This window comes from Anolis carolinensis, chromosome 4 (assembly GCF_035594765.1).
Source record: "Anolis carolinensis isolate JA03-04 chromosome 4, rAnoCar3.1.pri, whole genome shotgun sequence".
In the NCBI taxonomy this organism is placed as follows: Eukaryota; Metazoa; Chordata; class Lepidosauria; order Squamata; family Dactyloidae; genus Anolis; species Anolis carolinensis.
In genome coordinates, this window is record NC_085844.1 from 219,496,759 (window position 1) to 219,508,042 (window position 11,284).

General features: G+C 38.9%; 1 protein-coding gene across 2 annotated transcripts; it reads right to left on the bottom strand.

The window, feature by feature from the left end:
* Positions 1-1,828: 1,828 nt before the first annotated feature.
* On the bottom strand, positions 1,829-4,481 carry LOC100565258 (uncharacterized). 2 transcript variants are annotated; one of them, XM_003226293.4, is made up of 2 exons: positions 4,344-4,481; positions 1,829-2,917 (listed from the first exon to the last, which is right to left on the bottom strand). In XM_003226293.4, exon 2 carries the CDS (start codon positions 2,866-2,868, stop codon positions 2,230-2,232), a length of 639 nt encoding a protein of 212 aa, XP_003226341.2. In that variant the 5' UTR covers positions 2,869-2,917; positions 4,344-4,481; the 3' UTR covers positions 1,829-2,229. The 2 variants fall into 2 exon arrangements, with proteins under 2 accessions (XP_003226341.2, XP_003226342.2); XM_003226294.4 differs by having other exon boundaries at positions 4,379-4,471.
* Positions 4,482-11,284: the final 6,803 nt, after the last annotated feature.

Genomic DNA, 11,284 nt, shown 5'->3' on the forward strand with positions numbered 1-11,284 from the left:
GTACTATGAGAGGGAATCTCTGACTCCTGTTTTCGTCTGTTGCTTTCTTGTTTTGTAATCAGTAATGCTAGTTAATTGTCATGACACCTAGATATATTGAACATAATTCTTGAAAGAAAACTGCACCAATTGAAGCACTGATCAGAAGTGCAAACAAAAGTATTGTCAATTACAATACTTAAATGTTAAAAAGGATAAAAAAGGAACACTTGCTAACAAGTGTGCTCTATCAACATGCTGACAGAGTATAAAATAAGAGTATGTCATAATTATGTGTGGTTTTGATGCTCTACATAAGAAAATTTAAAAGGTTATCTCCAATATATACTTCTGCCAGCATAGAAAGCCCAACATGACAATCTGTGTTGCTGGAGAGGAGACAAAATTCCCTCTTTATTTTTAATCTCCCTGACAAGCCTGTGCTCATTCTACACTTTAGCTTTCCCACTATATGTGCAGTTGATTCACTTCAATTCCTCTTTGATTTCCCTTATTTTCCATTTTTTGTACATGTTCCTTTTACATCTTAGCTCAGTTGAAAGTCCCTTAGACACCCATTCTGGTTTCTTAGACATCTCCCATATTTTCTTCTCATTGGAGCTGTTTGAGATTATGCCTTTAGTATCCCACTTTTAAGAATTTATTTATTTATTTATTTACAGTATTTATATTCCGCCCTTCTCACCCCGAAGGGGACTCAGGGCAGATCACATTATACACACATAGGGCAAACATTCAATGCCCATAAACACATCAAACAGAGACCGAGACAGACAGACGCTGAGGCAATTTTTAACTTTCTCCTGAGGGGATGTTCGATTCTGGCCACAGGGGGGAGCAGCTGCTTCATCATCCACTCTGACGGCACTTCCTCATTCCAGGTCGTAAATTAGTTAAACTTGCCTTCCCACTTTTTTATAAGTGGTACCTTATTTCCTACTTGATAGATGCAACTATCTTTCAGGTTGCTAGGTCAGCAATGAGCAGGGGCTATTTTTTATTTTTAATTGACGGGTGCTCACCCCGCCACGGGCTGGCCTCGAACTCATGACCTCATGGTCAGAGTGATTTATTGCAGCTGCTTAACAGCCTGCGCCACAGCCCGGCCCCTACCATCTAGAATCAACCATCAATTATAAACTCATTCCCTTCTAGTATTTCTGACTGCAGGGTCATAGACCGTATTTCCTTATGTTTTGTGAAATTGACTTTCTTAAAGTATAGAATGTGTGTGTGACTACCCTTGGCATCTTTTCACTCTGTCCTGTACTTGCTGTACTTAAGGGGAACATGGTCATTCCCATCTAAGGATCCTATCACTTCCACCCCATTAACCAGGTCATCACTGTTAGGATCAGATCTAAAATAGCTGATCCATTTGTTGTCTCTTCCACTTTTTGCACAATGCAATTCTTTGAAAGGGAAGTCAGTAATACATTGGAACACGTATTATCGGCAGAATTTGCTTTCCAATAAATATCAGGTTAGCTCAAATCTATTGCTACAACAGATCTCTTCCAGAAAGGCATCATCCCAAGTGTTCAATCTGACTTGGGTCCCTTCCATATAGCTGAATAGAATCCCACATTATCTGCTTTGAACTGGAATATATGGCAGTGGATTCAGATAATCCAGTTCAAAGCAGATATTGTAGGATGCAAAATGGCAGGCTAATCAGGAATCTTTCCTTGCTAGTCCCGCTGCACCTCTTTAGCTAGTATAGGTACTTTTAACTACATTGGAAGACTGACCATCCAATAGACCTCAATAACAATAGTAATACTTGCTGCACTATGTTTCGGTGGAGTAACGGGTCACAGAGTTATAATGAAGACAAAAATTACTCATTTTATTTGTATTTCTATAAAAATGCACAATGGGCACATGTCACTGAAACATACAGGAAATTATTCTGTGCTACAATTACAAATAAATCCAGTGCTGGGTTGCAACTTCCTATTCTGTCCTTCATAGCTCATGAACAATTATGATGCTAGCACTCATATTTTGGCAACATTTTTTTAATTCAATATTCAGCTAAATCTTGCTCAGCTTTGGAGTAAAGCTGTTTAGCTAACAAGACTTGCGTAGGCCTCCAACATTTCTCTTCAACAAGAGAACAGAATATCTTATCAGATGGTGTAAGACTTGTGTCTATATAGCACAATGCCTTGTGAAATATTACATGGCCAGAATTCCATGCTATTTTACCTCAAATTCAGCTTTCACTCAAAGAGCTGAAGCTTGATGTACTGGCACACCACTACCAGGCAGTGAGACAGTAAAATGTGATGTCTCTATATCAGTTTTCATGGAGCCCAGAAACCCAAGTTCTTCTATGCTTGCCTCTAGAGAAAGGGTTTGGTCTATAGCAGCTTGTATTCCAGAGATTTCCCATACTGGTGGTGGAAGTGGCTTCTTGAAGGTTGCACTGTCGTTCAATTCAGAACTCTTTAGCAGCATGTTCTCAGTCAGTTTGGAGACTTTATCTTCTTTGCATGGGGTAGAAGATTTGGTTTCAGAGAATACATCTGTTGTAGAATTGGACTTACTATTTGCAGAACCCAGGTTTGACAGGTCAAAGGCAAACAGCTGGACTGGAGTTGATGCTGCACCATCACATGAAGCCTGCAAGTCACTCTTCATGCCATTCGAGGAGGATTCAGCTACCTTTAAGGCCAGAGAGCTGTCTTTTGATGTATTCTGCATGTTGCTTGCACTGTTCCATGCCTCAGTTCTAGGAATGCTGTTCATTTCCAGCAGACAGCTGCTACCCGAAGAGAAGCTATAGCGAGAAGAACTAATCAGAAAACCATTTTCCATTATATCTTTCAGTGACAAGGTACTAGCAGAGCTTTGAACAGACATCTTCAGATATTCAAGCAAACAAAATCGATCTTTGGAAACCAAGTAGAACCTGTCAATAAAAAAAGTCTCTGATTAGAAAGTAGTCTTAACAAGATGCTGCTACAGTTAATACTTTAACCAGCCACTCACTCATTTACCTAGCTTTTTCACAAATTGAAGGTTTCCTTTTATCCATAGAAATCAAATCTAGCAGAGCCTTACATTCTACCAGCTGAATGCTTTTCTGAGTGAGAAAGTGGGGAAAAGGGAAGGGAGCATTTTTTTTACCAGTCTCCCCTTTTTCCTGCTGTCTCCAAAAAAGAATGGAGAGTTCATTGGGAACACCACAGAGAGAAATATTGGTGAAAAATATCTCCCACCTTTCATCCATGAAAGTGTTCATTTTGTGGAGTCCTGTAAACTATAATTCTTTTAACAATATCAGCCAGAAATACTTCAGTACTCCCATTCTAAGGATGGTTACTCAGGTGTATGTAATTGGGCATTATTTGGCAACTACAACAGGACAAGTCCTTCCCTGAAAAGCTTAAATTCTAGAATGCCGAAAAGGAAACAGTAAGGTCTATTTCCTGTAAGTTGTAATGCTTCCATTTTCCTTGTCCCTTGACATGAAAAATCCAAGTTATTCTAAAGCCCTCTTAAAATCAATAAACCTTTACTTTGGACAGAGAATGTTGGCTAGTTTCCACATTTACACATGTATGCTCTTCTGCAACTCCCTAGGAACATGCATAACTTCCCTTAACTCTCTTGCAGTAGTGCATCATCCTTATCTTTAAGCACACACTATTTTCCCCAAACGACTCAACACTCAGTAAGGGAGCTTCATAGCTATGTAACATAACAAGAAAGGCATCATACAGCCGAGGAGTTATTTCAGTCTTTTAGTGAGAAAAATGAAGTCTTTTGGGAGGACCGTGAGTTCACTACTTCTAGAGAGTTGGTTACAAGTCATGCAGCTTTTTTATTTTGCAGTAGCAGTTCATTCCTTGGTAAGAAAGGAAATTACTGCTGTAAGAATTGGAGGAACTACTAAGGGAAAAGAACTACAGTACAATACAATACTAAAAATAACTAATTCTTTGAAAAACTCTTTAAAAATGTGTGTCTAAGAATTTAAAAGACACTATACTAAGTGAAAGGAACGATACTGCTAAAAAACCTTATTTACTCCTTTGAAAAGTTATGTAAGCATAAAAAGAACATTTTAAGCAAGTGAGAATGCCTAATGCAGGTGCACTCATATTTAAACTCTGCTGAAACTCTGTTAGTTTAATCTAGTAATGTAATCAAAGTAAGGAAACTGACCGCTACCTTGTAAACAGAGCTTTTACTATTATATCCAAAGCATTTCTCCAACACAATGCAGATAGCACTGAAACTTAAACAATACTTTTAAGAACCTTTGAATAAGAGCTAATATGAAAGATCCCTTAACAGCCTATTGATCAAAACCATTTTTAAGAATCACTTACTCTTTTTCTCTGAAGACTAGTCCTTAAATATTCACCTGTATGGCCTTCTGGCGAGTCTTATACAATCTTAACATAGATTGGAGCACACTTTCTTCATTTTCTAATTAATGTGCTAGAACAGGAAGTATGTTCTGAACATATACCACCTGAAACAGTTTATAAAGCAACATCATTACAAGAACATGTGAAGCTATTTTGTCTCTAAATATGGAATCAGGATATTTAAACCAGCAGGGCTAACTATATCAATTGTATACATGAGGTACAATGTCAAACTTAATGATCCCTAGAGCTTAATATATACCATTATTATTGTTTTGTATTTTATTTAAGTTTGTGTTAATCCTTATAATAGGAAACTAATACTAATTAATAAAATTAAAAAGAAGTGATGCCTTTAAAACCAATATCAATAAAGAAGTAATGCTAATATGTTTTGTTGCTGCCTCATATACCAAAATGATTTGTTTTCTTCAAACAAATCAATGGACCAGCTAAGGGACATTTGCTGGAATAAGCTCCCTTTCAAAATTGGATTTTAGTTCTGTGCTTTTTATCAACTGAATGACAAGCAATAATACAACAGGTATAATTTCGTGTGATAGGACAATGCAATAATTTAAGTTGTGCAAGGCTTGTGATTCTAGGTTTAATGCACTAGTATAAATGCATAAAGACCTTTAGCACTCTGGAGTGAGTTGTCTTGGGAAATTTCTCCTCTATAGCAATCTCCTATGTTTGGGTATGTTTTTTCAAGTCTGTTATTCCTATGGTGAGCCCATGAATTTCATAGTTTTCTTAAACAGGGAATACTTTGAGATGGGTTTGCCACCTCATGCCTCTTAAATGTAACCTGCAGTCCTTGGTATTTTTGGCAGTATCCCATTCAAATACTAACCAGGGCTGACACTGCTTAGCATCTAAGATCAGACAAGCTCTAGTACAGTGTTTCTCAACCTGTGGGTCTCCAAATGTTTTGGCCTTCAACTCCCAGAAATCTCAACAGCTGGTAAACTGGCTGGGATTTCTGGGAGTTGTAGGCCAAAACATCTGGGGACCCACAGGTTGAGAACCACTGCTCTAGTACCTTTAGGTGATTTTAATGTTAAGGAAGGTATGCAGAAGAGCCTCCTCTGAAGTAATGTCCATACTTTGCAGGATATATGATTTAAGAGTACTTTACCTTTAACAGTAATGCAGATGCAAGTTATCATGCAAACTCCACCTGCTCAGTCTTTTATACTATTTTTGAAGATTCAGAACCACTGTTCTCTTTTGCACTGTGTTTTCATGTTACAGTGCTTGTTCATTATAGGTATTTACTGAAAAGTGACCTTTTCACCTTTGCTTGCCCAATCAAGAATATTTTAAAATGTTTTTGTTGAGAGGATAACTGTTTTATGAGGTCATAAATAGTTTCGTGTTTTTGTTTATATGAGGAGTGTTTTATCCATATGATAATAAGAAAGAAGGAAGGAAGGAAAGGGATATAAACCACACAATTATCAGGAACTTAGATACCAGTCTTCTCCAACCTGTGACTCGTGGAATGTATTGAATTAAAGCTCGCACAGTCCTTAAGCAATGTGGTCCTGTTGATGGAGTGATGGGAGTTGTAGTGAAATACATCTGGAGGGCTATGAATTTGGGAAGATGGTCAGAAAAATGGAAGCAGGCTTTAAGTATGCCTTTAAACACAGACACATCAATTTGGAAATGTGATAAGGAGCAAGCTGTATAACATCACTCTACTGAAGACCATAAATAGTTGCTTACCCCAATTTAATACTAGCTGTATTTGTTTTTTAAATGTATCTGGCCTCTTTAAATGTATCTGTACATAACAGCCAGTTGTGTATAAATCTTGAAAACAACTTGCAGAATTTCCTCGGTTACTCAGAAATGCTGAAACTTGGTATGATCATGCTGGCTTGGGGACTCTGGGAACTGTAATCCAAACTGTAACATTTCTAAGATCTGGTCCAAGATCTATGGGTTTGTTCAAAATAGGTTTCATTAAATTAAATATCTGAAGCTGTAGTACTGCACCCATGGGAATATACTAGAGTTTTAAGTAGCTTTACCAAGTCCTATTGAACTCAGTGGGGTTTACTTTTAAGTAAGCATATTTCTGTTACGCATTCATCTCAGTGGGACTTCCTTTAAAGCACTGATTCTCAACCTGTGGCTCCCCAGGTGTTTTGGCCTGCAACTCCCAGAAATCCCAGCCAATTTACCAGCTGTTAGGATTTCTGGGAGTTGAAGGCCAAAACATTTGGGGACCCTCAGATTGAGAACTGCTGCTTTAGTGTGTGGGATTCAGAAGATCCACAGGAATGAGACACATTCAAAGGCAATGTGCCTTATTATTCTGACTCCAAGATGGTTATAATATCAATCTGTGCTAAACCATGTGTCGCAAAGGAGTGTATCTGTCCCCTAATCTTAGCTGTTTCAAGAATGTCCTTGTGATTTATTAGCGTACCATTTTTCACCATCGATTCTAAGATGCACCCTGATTTCAATACTACCACCAACAAACATGCATAAGATACACCTGTGATTCTAAGACGCATTCCATTTTAGAGGTGTTTTTATATAGGAAAAGAAGTATGTCTTAGAAGGGAAGAAATACAGTAACATTTCTGTTTATGAAGCACAACAGTGCCATCTAATGGCACAGGCTATGAATGCCAAATCCCGAAAAACTAGCCATGGCTTTGTTCTGACTTGTCTTCTCATGACACCTGTCTTCTTGTTCAGAATATTTGATGAATGGCACATTGGCTGCTGGAATGTATCAGTTCTGTACTCAGTGCCAAAACATATGAATGTATTTTAAATATTCTATTCAGTTTTAAACTTCTAGAAATTACAGCACTTCTAGTTTACATTTACGCTAAAAACTGGGAAAGACATGCTTATTTTTAATGAACAAATGAGTTTATTTAAATCACAGACTAGAACATTTCTGTCATGGAGGAAAGTGGGTTGTTCACTGGCGTGTTACCAAATACGCTTCTATGCAGGGCTTCAAAAAGTTACTTTTTAGAGTACAACTAAGAATACACTGGCTGGGGGTCCTGGGAGCTGTAATACAAAAACTAGCTTTCCAAGTCCCTATAGTCTGTATTGGAATAGTGTTAGAATCATAGAATCATAGAATAGTAGAGTTGGAAGAGACCTCAAGGGCCATCTAGTCCAACCCCCCGCTAAGAAGCAGGAAATCGCATTCAAAGCACCCCCGACAGATGGCCATCCAGCCTCTGCTTAAAAGCCTCCAAAGAAGGAGCCTCCACCACGGCCCGGGGGAGAGAGTTCCACTGCCGAACAGCCCTCACAGTGAGGAAGTTCTTCCTGATGTTCAGGTGGAATCTCCTTTCCTGTAGTTTGAAGCCATTGTTCCGTGTCCTAGTCTGCAGGGCAGCAGAAAATAAGCTTGCTCCCTCCTCCCTATGACTTCCCCTCACATATTTGTACATGGCTATCATGTCTCCTCTCAGCCTTCTCTTCTGCAGGCTAAACATGCCCAGCTCTTTAAGCCTCTCCTCATAGGGCTTGTTCTCCAGACCCTTAATCATTTTAGTTGCCCTCCTCTGGACGCTTTCCAGCTTGTCAGCATCTCCCTTCATCTGCGGTGCCCAAAACTGGACACAGTATTCCAGGTGTGGTCTGACCAAGGCAGAATAGAGGGGGAGCATGACTTCCCTGGATCTAGACGTTATTCCCCTATTGATGCAGGCCAAAATCCCATTGGCTTTTTTAGCTGCCGCATCACATTGTAGGCTCATGTTTAACTTGTTGTCCACGAGGACTCCAAGATCTTTTTCGCAAACACTGCTGTCAAGCCAGGCGTCCCCCATTCTGTATCTTTGATTTCCATTTTTTCTGCCGAAGTGAAGTATCTTGCATTTGTCCCTGTTGAACTTCATTTTGTTAGTTTCGGCCCATCTCTCTAGTCTGTCAAGATCATTTTGAATTCTGCTCCTGTCTTCTGGAGTGTTAGCTATCCCTCCGAGTTTGGTGTCATCTGCAAACTTGATGATCGTGCCTTCTAACCCTTCGTCTAAGTCGTTAATAAAGATGTTGAACAGAACCGGGCCCAGGACGGAGCCCTGCGGCACTCCACTTGTCACTTCTTTCCATGATGAAGACGACGCATTGGTGAGCACCCTTTGGGTTCGTTCGCTTAGCCAATTACAGATCCACCTAACCGTAGTTTTGTCTAGCCCACATTTTACTAGTTTGTTTGCCAGAAGGTCGTGGGGGACTTTGTCGAAGGCCTTACTGAAATCTAGATATGCTACATCCACGGCATTCCCTGTATCGACCCAACTCGTAACTCTATCGAAAAAAGAGATCAGATTAGTCTGGCATGACTTGTTTTTGGTAAATCCGTGTTGACTATTAGCAATGACCGCATTTGTTTCTAAGTGTTTGCAGACCACTTCCTTAATGATCTTTTCCAGAATCTTGCCTGGTATTGATGTGAGGCTGGCCTGGTATTGATGTGAGGCTGGCCTGGTATTGATGTGTTATTTATTTCTTTATTATTTACTGCATTTATATTCCGCCCTTCTCACCTCAAAAGAGGGCCTCAGAGCGGCTTACAAAAAGGCAACAATGTGATGCCATATACATACATACAGTAAAAAGAAACATATCAAAAATCAACCAAAAATCAACAGCAGTATTAAAAGAATTATTAAAATCATATCACTCCGAAGCAAATCCAAGACCATTCCATTACTATGTTTTGTCACTCCTGAAGCAAAATACTATTCATGTTATGTGTGGTTTCTTGTTTATAGAGAAATATTCTCTTTATGTATGTAAAGGTACATTGATCACCATTTGAGGTATTTTGTAGAGGAATATCTACTTTACCTGAAGGTGTGAGCTTTTATTTGGATGTCAGCAAGTCACTTGACAAGTTATCTTCTATCAGAATGCATGGATTTGATAGGATTAACTGCAATATTTCAACAGACTGGAATGTTTTATTCAACATTATTTTTACAGACTCCTTCACCTATTAGATTGCATCTACTCCCAAGTGCAACCTATTCACCTATTAGATTGCATTCTCCCAAGTGCAACAAGAATCCTTGTTTTGTCTATTGAAACAATTGCAATGAAGTCACGTGTGGCACTTTGAACAAATTTATTCCATCTCTTTTCCTTTGACCTACAGAAGGTGATGTTTTAAATTGGCAAACTGTTATGCAGAAGAAAGGGTGGGAAATTGTTGGCACTGTGGCCAAAGGAAATTCAAATGCAAAACGTATTTTGATGCCATCTTAACAGTGATATATTGGGAGAGTTGTTAACACATGCAATAAGCCCTTTGTTGCAGTTTGAGTCACAGGAGAACTTCCTGGTGAATTCTTATTCAGCTATGTCACAGCTCGGTAATCTCTTGCAATTTTTCTTTATTCAAGAATGATCACCACCCACTTCCAATGTGTTTGATGTAATGATAACTTATTGGGATTTTTTTATTGTGCCAGAAGCGACTTGAGAACATACTGCAAGTCACTTCTGGTGTGAGAAAATTGGCCGTCTACAGAAATGTTGCCCAGGGGGTGCCTGGATGTGTTACCATCCTGCTGGGAGGCCTCTCTCAGCTACCTGCAAGCTAGAGCTGACAGACGGGAGCTCACCCCATCCTGCAGATTCAAACTGGCAACCTTCAGGTCAGCAACCCAACCTTCATGTCAGAAGTCCAGCTGGGACAAGGGTTTAACTAACTGTGCCACTACAGCTCTCTATTGGGATTAAAACATATGTTCATACAGCAAATTAAGATTCTTATGACACTGTGATATTGCCATAGCATTTACAGTGGAATAATAGTACTATTACTATTATACCACTGTAAATGCCATGACGTTTTATACATTTCTGGTGTTTGTAATTAGTGAGGCCCAAGAACTCCATACAATGTTGCCATAGCAGTGAAAGAGGAATAATAAATAGCACTATTATAGTATGATAAGGCATCTTGGAGACAGAATTTTTTTCACCTCTCTAGGATGTTACTTAGTATTACTATTTCTGATGTCATATATTTGGCTTTTTTCCCCTAGAGATGAGTGTAAAAATACAAGAGGATGTTGCCAGGAACTGAAGGTACATACTACAGTAGAGTCTCACTTATCCAATGTTCTGGATTATCCAACGCATTTTTGTAGTCAATGTTTTCAAAACATCGTGATATTTTGGTGCTAAATTCGTAAATACAGTAATTACTACATAGCATTACTCCATACTGAACTACTTTTTCTGTCAAATTTGTTGTATAACATGATGTTTTGGTGCTTAATTTGTAAAATCATAACCTAATTTGACGTTTAATAGGCTTTCCCTTAATCCCTCCTTATTATTCAACATATTCACTTATCCAACGTTCTGCCGGCCCGGTTATGTTGGATAAGTGAGACTCTACTGTATGTAGAAGATGAGCTTCTGTATGAAAGAACTATCACATTGCGGATTATATTTTTAAATCTACCAATTGTAGGTTGCTGTGAGTTACAATTCTCCCATTCAGGGCAGTTTCCAACATAGCAAAGAAAGCATACAACAAATTAAACATAATAAAGAACAATACGAATAATAAGAATAATTCGTAAACATGAAACAAGAACATACAATTCAAAACAACCACAAACATTAAAAAAAAAGTTACAAAATGCTCCATCTGCAAGGGACCAGATATGTGAGTGTTTGGTCACCCAGGAGGAAGGGGAATAAAATGGGAATGTTTGGCCACTGCATTTTGCGTGTGGCAAGGTGTTGCTGAGGCGCCATTGGGATCTCTGTGTTTCCATGAAGACTGGGCTTGGACTATGATTTGAATCTGCTGTTATCACCTAGCTTGGCTCTCGCTGTGTCTTATCGTGGACCTGTTTTGGATGACTGCACCCTCTTCAGACCTT